The sequence below is a fragment of the Mycteria americana genome, chromosome 7 (assembly GCF_035582795.1).
Source record: "Mycteria americana isolate JAX WOST 10 ecotype Jacksonville Zoo and Gardens chromosome 7, USCA_MyAme_1.0, whole genome shotgun sequence".
In the NCBI taxonomy this organism is placed as follows: Eukaryota; Metazoa; Chordata; class Aves; order Ciconiiformes; family Ciconiidae; genus Mycteria; species Mycteria americana.
Genome location: NC_134371.1, coordinates 10,626,945 through 10,642,157, shown reverse-complemented (window position 1 = coordinate 10,642,157; position 15,213 = coordinate 10,626,945). Strand labels below are relative to the sequence as shown.

Below are 15,213 nucleotides of genomic sequence, written 5' to 3'. Positions count from 1 at the left end.
CTTGCATATTTAGCATGACCCCAGCTACAAATAGGGATATAAACTTCTATAGTAATTGTACCTTAATTTGATGTTCTCTACAAACTGAACTAAAGATCTAATATTTGAACAGCTGTTCAAACTAAATATCTTAGTTTTTAAGAATTTAATATTTCTCAAAGATCCCAAAGCTTATTTAAGAATAGCTGCTGTGATATACTTGGATTTTGAAAACTACTACTTGATAGCGACCATTTTCCCTTATACAATTCAGGAGAAACTTGGACGGGAATATAACTTGTTATCTATGATGCTGTTTTTCAGAGTCTAGGGCATTGCTTGCTGATGTTAAAAGCTGAGAGGAAGCACGCTCAGATACAACTGTTTTTAATCTAAGTTTTTGCTGCTGAAGAATGGAGTTCAAATCTTCCCTTGAGCATAAGCAAAATAAACATGACAGACACATATCCTTAGAATTAACATAAGCTTACAGCAATTTGCTATGGTTTGAGTCAATTCCATTTAAAAAAAAAAAAATATACTATATAGTACCGAAATCTCCTGGCAGAACCTTATACAACCTTATACAACTCTTTCTCCAACCCGCTCAGACTCATAGGCCATTTAATTTTTTAAAATCTGGAAACAAGTTTACTGGTTACAACATAAATATACATAAGTGTCATGATTAAAATACAAAAGGTAAATATTATCCTATAATTTCTGATTTACTACTGAAATACTCAAATTTAACTCATCACTTGCAACTTTCAGTAAGTACATATGTATAAACACACTAAGTATTAAAACCTAAAATTTAAGCAGATGTCTGAAGCTATTTTAATCCCAGAAAGACCCATAACATTCCTAACACTAAACACTTCATTTTGAGTTAATTTCAAAATATTTATTAATAAAGTAATACCTGTATAGATCTGCTTCTGGCTGCTGACATTCTATAACAGCTACAAGTTTGTCCAGGTTGGCAACAGACTGTAACACTGCTGTTTCTGGGACTGCAACATGTGTCTGTAAAACAGTGTCCATTAAGTTAAGGATACAGGACTACTGGGCAGGGGGGTATTCCAGCAGGCTGAAATAAAAATGGCATTGAAAATTAGCTACATTCTATTTCACAGCAGTAACCCAGACCTTAAGATTGGTCTCTCCATCCAAACTTGCGGTAGTAACATGGCATGAACCGTCGACTCGATCAGATGACAGAAGCACCAGATCAACAGGAAAAGTCTCATCTTTGGCTACTCTGACAATGTCCCCCACCTAATGAAGTGAACACAAATGAGAAGTGTACAAATAGAGTTTTAAAAGAGAAGAATTCATTTCAAGATTGCTATCGAATCATGATGAAACAGTGATTAGTACTACGATGATTAGTAATGAAACAAGAGCTTTAGCTATGCAATAGAAACACAATTTTCAATTTGTCCTTAGGCACATACCCGAATGTTTTTAGATCTAGTTTTTACAAGGCCACCACTTCGAACAACATAAACCGGAGCACCGTTTACTTCATTGTCTGCTTTATGTCGTAGCCAGTCTTCATAACCCTGTGGAAAACACATAGAAATTTACTTTTTAAGCAAGAAACCTGTAAGCATAACTAATATCTTCTAAGCAAACGTGCTTCAAATTACTTGCTGCATAGCCTGAATACAGTTACTAACTTCTCTTAAGTTTCTACTACAGCTGTTACTTAAGAACCTGTGAAACCTCTTAATTTTTACTCACTTTACACAAATAAGTAAAGGCAAATAAAGTAGCAAAAGTGATGAAGAAACTTAACAGTTCCATGTTCTGTTAAAACAAACAAACAATGACATTTTCTGCAGATGAGATAAACACTCATTCAATCTTTTATCTATATGGATTAATATACCACAAAACTCGGAACAGTCACTCCCAGTCTCTCTTATGGATTTTTTTTTTTTTTTTTAAGAGAAGTAACAGACTGAAATTACTACCTCATGTCTTATCATGTAGCACTTCTTATAGTTCTTGCCATACCCTATGCATGAAATGTTAAGATTTCTTAATTTTGTATGACAAGCTGGACACACATCAGCTCTGTATAGCAAGAAAAGATGACTGAGAAAGTTTTAGTTCTTTGTGAGTCCTAATGCAACAGTTTGCAGCAACTGAGTTTAATGGATAAAGTAAGCAGTTTTCCTTTACCCAATATTCAGCACCTCTTTAAGCACCCTTTATCCCATGCACACACATGTGCAAATATTCATGAGAGTGAATCCAGGTATATTATTCCCCTCCTATTTTCCTAAGCTATTAATACATTGCTTATTTAATCTAATAGCATGATTGTCAATAGCATGATCTCCGATCCCCAGGTCTAGGTACTGTTTGGAAAGCCCAACAAGCAAACACAAGAAATGAATCAGTCTATGCAGAAGTTCAACTGCCTCTTACATCCTGGCAAAACTCCTACAACTGATTTGCAGTAAGAGACACATTTCCAAAATTGCTTTTTTGTAGGTATAAAAAAATGTGAGAGTTAAAACCACTTCCTTGGAAGTTTGCAGACAGAAGAAGGAGGCCCTCTGAAACAGCAGGCATTATCCCAACTCATCCTAGAACGCTACAAACATTATATATGAACGTCATAATACAAAGAGTACTAATGCAGATGCAGTTTGGAGAATTCTGTGGTTGACTGGAGTTCGGAGGAAAGTTATATGATGAATTTAGCATGTTAAAAGTCTAGTTTTGCAGTTCTACCTTCATGCACCTCCACTGTTACTAGCACAAATGAGTAAGGACAGCACAACTGCACTACCTAGGTTTAAAAAAAAAAAAAAAAGAAAAGAGGGAAGCTTTATATGCCAGCTGCTTAAAAGTAAATAATTAAGTGTGTAGTAATAGCAGCCACACAGAGAGATACTGGGAAATCAGAATCCTAAAACCCCTAAGTAAGACTCTTTAAGAGCACTTCCTACTCAGTATGAAAAAGCATCAAGTCAGTACCTACAGCTCCTTGTTAAAGGTGACTGACAGAAGAAAACAAGGATTTAACTAACACTCAGTAACCTTGGGGCATTTGTCTCAAACCTGAACAGCTGAGCAATATGGGCATTTGGCAAAGAACTGAAATTTACCTCCTTTAGAAAGTACAGATTTCAGCACTTTCTCCATCTGACACTTATTGCCTACAACACAAGGGTAACACCTTACACCAGGGAATTCTTAAGAGCCAACTTACTGTAGTCCGTTTAAATTCTCCCAAAATTTACCTACTGCGGCATTTTTGAGAGAATTCCTTATTTTCACTTACAAATATTGCAAAAATATTGTTTAAAAAAGATGCAATAGGAATACAGGGAATGTTCCTTAATTGCATGAACAGAAACTAAAGATTAAAATGCCTCAATTAAATTATATTCTTAAGTCCTGCTTAAATAACTGCACCAATGTACTTGAGAAAAGGACAAAATTAAAACAGGCCTGCATATTATATTACCAGGTTTTTCATTCCCAGTTTAGGTCTGTATTTAATCAAAACCTGCAAAATAGTTATTTCTAATTTACCCGACAGTTGTGTAAACATCTGTGTCCAATCAGCTTGTTTGCTAAATACCTATGAACTTCTTGAAATGGACTAAGTTCCCTAAAGTTCCTTAGGAAATACCTTTATTTTGTTGTATTTTGTTTTGTTTAACTTTAAATTTTGTTTTATTTTTATTTATTTTATTTTCTAATTTTGGACTCCTCTGAGGACTGCATATGCATCTTCATAGGCATAAGGAGGAAAGTGCTCTGGCTAACAAGACAGAAAGTGACACAGTGTGAGTTGCACCACTTTGCAGTCCCGTATGTCCTTCTTCTGACCTAGGTGCAATTACACTTCTAAGAAGAAAAAGTTCTATCCCCTTGGCTGAGATTAAAATAAGGCTGAGTTTTGAGGTTTGCTAGAGGTGCCACGTTAACTGGCCTTCTGGAAGCAGGGGAGAGTTTTTCCACCCACTGCTAAGCCTCTCAAACCCACATACCATTAATGCTTCTATTTTTCCCCTTCATCTTTTGAGAGGCTACTAAATTATAGTTTAACGTTTAACCTGATGTAACTTTGTATAGAACCAGTGCCCCGCAGCTTTCAAAAGGGGTTTCTTCCCCTAAAATCTATTTCCTATTCCACTTCTGGTTTGACAGAAAATGGGAGCTGGTTTTGAGACCATACTGGGTATTTTCCCCTCTGCATTCCAAGAGAAGATTTTTCTTCCTTGTCCAAGGGCAGCCTGTTGGAAATAGCACACTGAATTGTCTTTCCAAGATAACAGCTTGTGAATACTGTTTGCCCACTTTGCAGCAGGTAAGATAAACGCAAGAGTCCATTAGATCAGTTTAGGTGGTTCCAATAGTCCTTGCAGAGATATTGAGACAATCAGAAAAACTCTTGATGCTTGGCAAGTCATGAATGATTTGAAACTTCTAGAAGGAATGCCAGAATCTGTTATTTGCAATTGATCGTAAGATACTTAAATTTCCCAATATAAGATTGGATATCTGGAAACAAGGTGGTAACAGATTATTTTGGACTATTTTAGACTTATACAAGTCCAACTTCGTTCTGGAAAAAAAGTACCTAATAGTTATAACTAAGTTGCACAATCTCTTTCTGTTTACACAGCTTTAAGAGATATTTTCCATTGCCTACTATGACAATAGCTCTTGAATGTATTATTTTTGGGGGTGATTATAACAACTGCAATTGAATAGGATTAGGGCACTCTACATATACAAATTGCACAGCAACAAGATGAAATGTTAGTTCAAATATTACTCCAGCATTAGGACCCCCTCTGCCCCAAACACCATTCTATCTGCTTGAAAGCTAGAGCTATTTTTACTTTTGCCCTAATTCAGGGTGGCTTTGGGTCTTACTGGCACAGAAGGCAAATTGAAATTCCAGTTGTAGCTCCATAACAGACTCCTGCTTACTTTTCAGTTGCTATGACTGCATCTCTTCCCCAGACAGCACTGTCAAACCCTTTGAAGGTGATAGCTCCTGAAAATTACCTCCCTGCAGAAGAGATTATAGTTTCTATCCACATCACCTCTTTATTTATGTGCTTATTTCTTTCTCCTCTTGCTTTAAGGGTTTAAAGAAAACAGACGATTTTTTTTTCCCCCTTTTCCTTTTTTATTTTTCCTTTCCCCCTTTTTTTTTTTTTTTTTAAAAACATTCTCCTTCCAGGGACTCCAGGTCTTAGTAGGATATAGTATGCTGCTTGAACAAGATTGCTATTAAACTCATACTTAGAAGATTTTTCTTATTTCAAGTGCTATAAAGCACTCCAAAATGTTTTATGCAATCAAAGAAAAAGAGAACAAAACCAGAAGCTTTCTAAACTGGACCTTTTACCTTATACAGGGTTGCAGTTAATATATATTTTATGCCATGAAATGTACTCCTTGGGGCAAAATTTGCCTTTTAACTAGTGGCAAACATGGATTGCACCATTGCTTCATCTACCCCAGCTCTTTCCTCAGTGTGTCATATGCGAGGATTGGTTTTAATATGCAGCAAGGTGTGCCAAAGGAATAAGCGAAGAGCTTTCAGAAAAGGTCTTATAACAAGTGACATGTAACGTTTAGACAAAAATGCTGTCTGACAGTCATTCACTGTCCATTTAAGGATACTGCAGTGAGTCACTAAGCACTTGAAAACTAACCAAAATGCTCAAGTTCAAGTGTCTAACAAGAAACATCAAAATACAAAATCCTTTCTAAAAATGACACCTTTTAAATTTATTTTTAGTACCTAAACATTATCTTGGTCAGACCTTGTTAAGTAACTTTACCTTAGAAAGGCTTCATGCTACAAGATTTTTCCCCTTTACCTGTTTTATGGCTGTCACAGTTATGACAAAGAATAATGGCAATCCACTGGTAATAGGACTGGTAGGGGTATCTATCATGAGCTAAAAGAGAAGAAAATATGAAAATTAGCCCCAATTTTATTTTTCAATTGTACTTTCAAAAAAAACCCCAGTGAAGCAAGATGACAACTCTTTGCCCAACTCCTCATTATAACCTGTGAGTATTTTTACTGCACTTTCTGCAATATTTCTGGAGCAAAACTCAATTCCTGACACCTAAATAATACACGTCAATAACGATGCAAACAAAGGTTCTAGGGCTTAGAACAAACTTAATCACATTTGTAATGCATGTGCCAATTTTAAGAGTCCTTAGTAAAAGGAAGATATGTTTTCATCCTACAAAGATGAATTCAAAAGTATATTACAAAGGAAGGAAGTCTACATTTCGTGAAGCTGTTTCAATACTCTATACAATCTACTGCTTAACAGCAATGTAGAATATAGTAACATTCACTTCAAAAGTGAAAATAAAGTTAGAAATAGTAATTTCCAACAGTTTAGACATTAGAGAACACTCTTTTAGAGTGCTCCTTTCTGGTTCCCCCAAGTTAACATGCAGTTTTTACAGTTTGTGCTATTACTGCTGGCATGCCAAAAGTGCAGTGTATACACTAAAATTCTGTATGTGGGGGGGATGTCAGTGGTTCTCCTCTGCTGCAGGAAAAAAAACCAACATGGTCAAGTGCTGTAAAGAAAACATACACAAGAACTGTTCAAAATCACGAACATTGATTTGATCCACTTTACCTGAGACTTATGGCATTGCTTTGGGAACCATTAAAGAAGAAGGAAAAAAAAAAAAACCAATCATACATGAAGTTTACTCTGTGAAGAGCCAAGAACCTCAGAGAAAACAGATTATGCCACTTTACAACAGAACACATGCGCGAGTTGTTTGGGTTTTTTTGGTTTGTTTTTTTTTGTTTGTTTGTTTTTTTCCACTGAAACATGGACAATTTATAGAACACAACAAAAATCAGATCTAGCCTATTGTCTGTTCTTCAGCTGTAGCACTACAATTTCAGCTTTGCAGCATGTTTTTCAAGAAAACCCATGCCAAAAGCATCTGATTTTTGGCTGGATAGGGTTAACTGACATTTCTGCCATCTACACCCTCCCCTTCTTTCTCAACAGAGGCTCATATGTTAAAATGGAGCAAGTTTTGTGCTGGTGGAATTGTCATGGCCTCCTGCTCCTTTTGCCTCTTTCACCAAAACACCACAGCCCTTAGCCTGCTACACAGCTGGACACGAATCCATCACACAGCTAGTGTGGAGCCTCACATGACCAAAATGCAGTCTGTCACCATGTTTCTGGCATGCATACGTGAGGTGAACAATGTGGACTGGATTGTGCTGCATGTTTAAATCACACAATGAGAACTTGCCCCAGCTCTGTCATCCCCAGTGGAATAAAGTGGTAATGACAGCCACTGCATCTTGGTCACATGAGATTCGTATGACAGAGAATATACCATGGTGATCAACTTTTAAACGCACCTTTGCCTTATAAAAAGAAAAAATTTTAGATATTAATGAGCTTCCAAATGGGATTTGAATAAAAACAGAATTCCATTCTAGGAAATTAACAAAAATGACTGCAGCTTTTCTCCTGTTCGGTTTGCAAGAATACAGACAAGACATTTCCCATACAAATTAGGGCATCCACTTGAGTCACGAACCACAAGAAGAACAGGATTACACTCTGAATAGAAGTTCTGCCTTTAGATCCGTATTTGTTCACGGACATCACATTTAGATATTACCGAAGTCTAACAGTTTGAAAGGAATGTGACTCAAAATTGAACTAAAGAGGTAAATTTGCATTAAAAAGAAATAAAAGCTTTAAAAACGCAACACCGTCTGTGGTGACTGTAAGTAACATTTATGTTCCATCTCCAGCATGCCCCCATCTTCCTCATGCTACAATATGTTAAACAGCATGAAACATCATAGCAGGAGCGACAAAGTCAATATTCTTAACGAGGAAAATGGGATGGGCAATGCATTCTGTTAGACTAAGTTAGAACACTATGACTTTAGTAACTCCCAACACAGGAATTTTCAGCCTATTAGAAAGTTCATTCTTTCTAAGTGTGAAAGAACAAGAGCAAGGGACACAGGAGGCAATGGATTAAAAATTGCAGAACTGGCCCTGCTACTGACATCTTGCACAATCACAGACAAATCTTATGAACTCTTCACTATTCCTGTTTTTTGTCAAATGAGGTACTATCTTTTTCAGATACATACTGTAAATGTTGGATAATCACTGTGGAGGGCTGTACATGTTCAAAGCATTCTATTTTATAATGAAAGAAAAGTTTGTGTACCCCAAAGTCTTGTCTCTGTCTCAGGTATTAATTGGTCTTTCAAAAGTTATTATCTCTCCTTACAACCTTTCTCTCGCTTATGCTTCATCTCTTAAGTCTGCAACAGCTCAACAGAATTCAAGTACAATTATGGAGTTGGAGGTGCAAAGATCACAGAAAATTTACAGACTGCCATACTTTTAATATACTTGTGGATGTTCTTAACTAGAAGAAATACACTCTGCTACAAAAGCCAGAGTAATATTTCTGACCTATACAGTATCAACATCAACTGACGCCTTCAAAACTGACAAACTGTCAGTCCTAGCTGTAAATTTTTTATGTGTTCATTTTATCTGAACAAATTGAATTTGAGGATCTTAGAACTGTGCAACAATAGTGTGTCAATTTACAAAAGCAAGATTCCACCTATAATGAGAATATACAATAAGCTATGCTCGGCTCAAGAGCAAGCATACTGCCCAATTTGACGCAAGTGAACTTGAATGTCTGCATTTCTGCACACTAATGTCCAAGAAGCATTTAAAAACACAGAGTAAAACTCCTGGTTTATTCAAACACCACCAATGGCCACAAATATCAAACAGGATCTTTGGAATTTTATTTCTAACTTAACAGATTTAAAATTGTATTTTGAGGCAGACAGTTGAGTCCCTGTGCTGGCAGTGCAATGGACTTTGAAGCTGCACACTTAAATATATTAGCATTCATTAAGATAAAAACCTAAGGACAGTACCTAAATTTGGACATAATTCTTTTTAAAGTTATGTTATTTTTCCAGAGAAGCTGGAAATGTGTTGTTTTTATAGACAGAATATGTACATAGAGAAGTTAAATTCATAGAACAAAAATCAGTGGCAGAATTTACAACATAAATTACAATTTCCTGTTTATTATTCAACTTACCTGAACCAAAAATATAATCAGAAAATAAAAGTTGGCTACTCTTCTGAACTGCTCAAATAAGTTTTTTGGAACAAAATTCCACACTGTATACTGAAGGGAAAAAAGGGAGAGAGAGAGAAGAACAGTTATGACATACTGACCAATTTTTCAGTGAAATTCAGTTCTGCTCCCATTAAACTCTCTTAAGGTAAATCTTTGAATTTTCCATCTCCCCTCCCTCAAACATTCTTCTGGTCTTGCCCTACTCCCACGCAGAACTACTGTATCCAATTTTTTTTTTCTTCAGTACAGCTAGCAGGGAAGCAGAGGTAGCTACTGCATTGCCTTTACAGTCAAAGTTTTAAATGTTCTACCAACTGGGATAGGAGCAGCTGGAGTCATTTGGCTGCCTGCATCCTGGCTAGCAGAGAAGAAATTAATTCTTGCAGCTGTAACACTCTCTCCTACACTACAGTGACAAGACACATCCCCACCATCAGTTCTATTGATACCAATCCAAGGTCACACTAGGAGGGAATCTGCAATTGCAGTCCATTGCCGATTTAATTTACGCAGAGTACTAGCTTACAATTTGGCTATTTTATAAATCCACACAACCAGTTTCATCCTTCCTTTTAAGCGGTTCTGTGCATCACATCCAGACACAGGCAACACTGGTTTAAAACCTACTTTTCTTCAGAAATTCTGACCAACGTGCTTAATCGTTCTGTACTTAGTCAGGTTCTGAGGAAAGAGGGATGAGAGCAGGTGAAAAAATACATAGGAAGCAACCTAGCTTTTTCCTCAAAAAAGTTGAGAGCTTGTTTCATTTTGAATATTGTATATGCACCATTAGACATAATACACACATGCACATTCGCTACACAACTTCTTAAGTAACATAGCAAGTGGTTTTCCCATGACAAATTAATGCCTTACCTTGGATGATATGATTCGGTTGTCCGCAAACTTCTGAGGAACATAATGGCCATGCTGGGGAAAACGATTTGCTATATAAATAGTTCTTGTATCACTTTGATGTGGTGGGTCAAAACCCTAAAGCACAAAATAAAAAAAAGATGATTGAGAAAGACTATTATATTAACTGTAGTTTTGTAAAATTGTTATCTTTGTGCTGAAAAATGATATCCAATATCAAGCAGCAGTTTTAGAATAGCAGCTTTTGAATGGGAAACAAAATTAATGTGTAAAGTCAAGTCTGCTGTGTCCAGAGAACTTTCAAAAACTGGGGGGGGGGGGGGGGAATATCTCAATTTTGAGGTTGTGTACTCATTCTGGAAAATGAAAGAAAAAATCCTAGAGTCTCAAAAAGGATAGAGAATACTTGCTATCATGCAAACTTGAAGCCTTGTGAAACTTAAAAAAGAAACAGAAATGGAGATGAAAACACATATAAATTACAAAACCTCACAGCCATGCTCATAACCCTAATAAAACAGATTATGAGAAAAGTAAAAGGTCAAAACAAGTCAGTCATACTAGTATGCTATGATAACTGGATTTTGAAAGGATTCTCACCAGCTTAAAAACAAAAGCACATGCATCTGACCAGACAATAGTATTTTTCTGAACAAGTTCTATCTCCAAGAATCACAGAATCGTATAGGTTGGAAAAGACCTTTAAGATCATCGAGTCCAACCGTAAACCTAACACTACCAAGACCACCACTACACCATGTCCCTAAGCACCTCATCCAAACGTCCTTTAAATACCTCCAGGGATGGCGACTCAACCACTTCCCTGGGCAGCCTGTTCCAATGCTTGATAACCCTTTCAGTGAAGAAAAATTTCCTAATATGCAGTCTAAACCTCCGCTGGTGCAATTTGAGGCCATTTCCTCTTGCCCTATCACTTGTTACCTGGGAGAAGAGACCGACCCCCACCTCTGTACAACCTCCTTTCAGGTAGTTGTAGAGAGCGATAAGGTCTCCCCTCAGCCTCCTTTTCTCCAGGCTAAACAACCCCAGCTCCCTCAGCTGCTCCTCACAAGACTTCTGCTCCAGACCCTTCACCAGCTTTGCTGCCCTTCTCTGGACACGCTCCAGCACCTCAATGTCTCTCTTGTAGTGGGGGGCCCAAAACTGAACACAGTATTCGAGGTGTGGCCTCACCCGTGCCAAGTACAGGGGCACAATCACTTCCCTACTCCTGCTGGCCATGCTATTTTTGATACAAGCCAGGATGCCATTGGCTTTCTTGGCCGCCTGGGCACACTGCTGGCTCATATTCAGGCGGCTGTCAACCAACACCCCCAGGTCCTTTTCCGCCAGGCAGCTTTCCAGCCACTCCTCCCCAAGCCTGTAGTGTTGCATGGGGTTGCTGTGGCCCAGGTGCAGGACCCAGCACTTGGCCTCGTTAAACCTCATACAATTGACCTCGGCCCATCGATCCAGCCTGTCCAGGTCCCTCTGCAGAGCCTTCCTACCCTCAAGCAGATCAACACTCTCACACAACTTAGTGTCATCTGCAAACTTACTGAGGGTGCACTCAATCCCTTCGTCCAGATCATTGATAAAGATGTTAAACAGAACTGGCCCCAACACCGAGCCCTGGGGAACACCGCTTGTGACCGGCCGCCAACTGGAGTAAACTCCATTCACCACCACTCTTTGGGCCCGGCCGTCCAGCCAGTTCTTTACCCAGCGAAGAGTACACCCCTCCAAGCCATGAGCAGCCAGTTTCTCCAGGAGAATGCTGTGGGAAACCGTGTCAAAGGCCTTACTGAAGTCTAGATAGACAACATCCACAGCCTTTCCCTCATCCACTAGGCGGGTCACCTTGTTGCAGAAGGAGATCAGGTTGGTCAAGCAGGACCTGCCTTTCCTGAACCCATGCTGACTGGGCTTGATCCCTTGGTTATTCTCTACATGCCATGTGATAGCACTCAGGATGATCTGCTCCATCAGCTTCCCCGGTACCGAGGTCAGGCTGACAGGCCTGTAGTTCCCTGGGTCCTCCTTCTGGCCCTTCTTGCAGATGGGCGTCACATTAGCTAATCTCCAGTCAGCAGGGACCTCCCCAGTTAACCAGGACTGCTGGTAAATGATGGAAAGGGGCTTGGTGAGCACTTCTGCCAGTTCCTTCAGTACTCTCGGGTGGATCTCATCAGGCCCCATAGACTTGTGAGTGTCTAAGTGGTGCAGCAGGTCACTAACCATTTCCCCCTGGATTATGGGGGCTCCATTCTGGTCCCCGTCCCTATCTTCCAACTCCAGGGGCTGGGTACCCAGAGAACAATTGGCCCTGCTATTAAAGACTGAGGCAAAGAAGGCATTAAGTACCTCAGCCTTTTCCTCATCCTTGGCCACTGTGTTCCCTCCCCCGTCTACTAGGGGCTGGAGATTCTCCTTAGCTCTCCTTTTGTTGCTAATGTATTTGAAGAAGTGTTTTTTTGTTGTCTTTTACAGCAGCAGCCAGATTGAGCTCTAGCTCAGCTTTGGCCCTTCTAATTTTCTCCCTGCACAGCCTTGCTACACCTTGGTAGTCCTCCTGAGTTGCCTGCCCCTTCTTCCAGAGGTCATAGACTCTGCTCTTTTTCCTGAGTTCGAGCCAGAGCTAACATTTTGTTAGAAGAACTAACATTTTGTCTAACCTCAAATGCAATTTCCTGCCATTACCACCAATTCATACATGAGTGGTAGCAACACTGAAAGCAAACTCAAAAAAAAAAAAAGGATACTCAGAAATACTTATCAATAGTTTCCTGCCAAAACAGAAGATCTGAGCGAAGTCCCTTAAAACGAAAGCCCTGTTTCAGATCTAATGGTCAGTATTTTCATCAACTGCCTCTGGGAGGGGAAGGGGAATACAGGTGTTAAATTTGCAGATGACACCACCTCAGGACTGCAAGAACACCAAATGACAAGGAAAAAATTCAGAGTCATCTTGACCAACCAGACACATGGAAGACTGAAAGATATAGCAGTTAGACACAATTAAATGCATCTACAAAAAGAGAATAAAAGCCCATATAGGAGTTCTGTAGAAAAACATCAAAAGGCTATAGCTGATCCCAGGCTGAATGTCAGTCAGTAATGTCATCCCATTGAGAAAAAGGCCTTCAGTACTAAGGCGGCGGGAGGAGGACTGGGAGCCACAGCTCCTCCTGTGAACCAACTGGACAGCATCCAGAGGAGTGGAACACAAGCCACAAAAGATCCTGAAAACATGACATATAACGCAAGGCTGAACAATCTAAAGAGCAAACAAATTAGAGTCATTTAGCCTGGAGGAGAGGAAACCTGGGATATACTAGCACATCTTCCAATATATAAAAGACTGTACCACCCAGAAAAGGGGTAATCTGCAGGACAAAGAAGAACAGAAGCAGGCTTAAGTTGCAGCTAGGAAAACTTAGTTTGGATATTGGAAAAACAAACAGAAATTCCTTTCTTACAAAAAGGTATAATTAAAAACCAAATTAAGTCACGTGGGAAGGTTGCAATATCTCTGTAACACAAGGGCTTATATCTAGGTCATTCAAGTCTATCTTTAATTGAGCCTTTCCCGGGGCTACATGACTCACCAGAACCCTTCCTAGCTCTAACGTTCTGACCTGGAGAAGCAGGTGATGGCAAAAGACAAGCAAGACAGTAAAAGAGTAATTATACACATAACAAGCCAAGAAAATTACTAAAATAAAAACCAAAAAGCTTTAAGACATGGAACCAGCTAGTGAAATTAAATTTGGAACTGTTAAATTGTTCAATAGGAATCAATGATTGTCTGGGAAGTGGTGAATTTCAGCATGAGCATTCCTAATCTTAGAACCGACTTTGTGCTGTACACACAGTCTCCTTGTTCTTTGATGCCAAGTGAAAGGACAACTGATGAAACAGGTAGAAAGGGCATTGCCAGTTCCACTACTGGAGATGAGAAAACTACCTTTGCAGTTGTATTGCTCCACTTGTGAAACCAGGCTCAGACCTTGATTCGTGTCAAATAAAAACTGACACTTCACAGAACTTCAACAGAAGATACTTCTGTACCAGTTAACTACAGAGGGTGATGAACAGCGAGCACAATGAGCTACATAAAAACTGGCTGGTATAATCAACCAAGCATCTTCTTTAATCGATAAAGTTCTCTAACACAGGGCATTAGGTATGTTCACATTCAGGATGGTGTCACTTTAAAGTAAAGGAATAATTTAAAAAAATCCTCTCAACCATACAAATTTTTGTATTTGGCATCATTACTACAGAAACATTCTGCTTCAGAAAGAAAGAGGTCCAGAAGAAAGAAGGGAGAAAGAAAGGAAGGGGGATTTTTCAAAGAGATTTGAAGGAGAATAAACTTTAGATGACAAGCAGTGGAAGACTGCTCTAGTCACATGCTTTGGTATAAAAGCTTGTATAAAGATAAGAGTGGAGCAGGGAGACAAAAAGTAGATAGGGGAAAAGACTGGAAGAAATATGTAAGATGCCAAAAGCAAAAAGAAAGGAACTGTTCACAACTTGAAGAAAAGAAATACAAGCATGAAAGGAAGATGAAAAAAATGTTACCTGTTAAATGCTGACACAAAATTTAAAAAGCGAACAATGTTTGGAGCAGAAGCATTTTGGATATCTGACATTAGCAACACATTATTTCTAAATCAATCCACAAAATGCCACAATAAAAGTGTTTTGCAAGCAAGAAAAAATGTGTTTAATTAGTAAGGCTAGGTACACAGCTCTTTTCTATCTCAGAAAATGTCTGGCACTCACAAAATGTCAGACATCCTCACTTTGGAAAGTCACATTCTACAGCCTGAAAAAATTCCACTCTAAACCAAACAGATGTAAAGCAGGGAAAAAACAGAAAAAACAAAGAAAGCGACTGGCAGTCTTCTGATGGTGGTAAATGCTAATCTCCGTGCCACTTGCTTAAAGTTATTAAAAGATAAATGAAAAATTTCAGAGTGACTAGGGTGTCACTGAATTTTTTCCAAAGTATTTATATGCCCCTTTTAGACCACTATCTGAGCACCTGGAAGTTGATGAGTTTAATGACATATTTATTACTAAGAGTAAAGACCTCCATACAAGTCAAGCCTAACTGCAGGAGCACTTCTATCAGAGGAGAATACCTCTGCTGAAGCA

The 15,213-nt window shown here is 38.7% G+C and overlaps 1 protein-coding gene across 7 annotated transcripts in view; it reads right to left on the bottom strand.

Moving 5' to 3' along the window:
• Window positions 1-15,213, bottom strand: part of ATP11B (ATPase phospholipid transporting 11B (putative)) — a 73,587-nt gene that overhangs the window by 45,673 nt on the left and 12,701 nt on the right. For all 7 annotated transcript variants that reach the window (XM_075506952.1, XM_075506954.1, XM_075506955.1 and 4 more), the window contains exons 2-7: window positions 10,048-10,164; window positions 9,130-9,219; window positions 5,850-5,930; window positions 1,440-1,547; window positions 1,132-1,260; window positions 905-1,008 (exon numbers count right to left, since the gene is read on the bottom strand). In XM_075506952.1, the coding sequence (XP_075363067.1) occupies window positions 905-1,008; window positions 1,132-1,260; window positions 1,440-1,547; window positions 5,850-5,930; window positions 9,130-9,219; window positions 10,048-10,164 (629 nt within the window). The remainder of the gene's footprint in view (window positions 1-904; window positions 1,009-1,131; window positions 1,261-1,439; window positions 1,548-5,849; window positions 5,931-9,129; window positions 9,220-10,047; window positions 10,165-15,213) is intronic.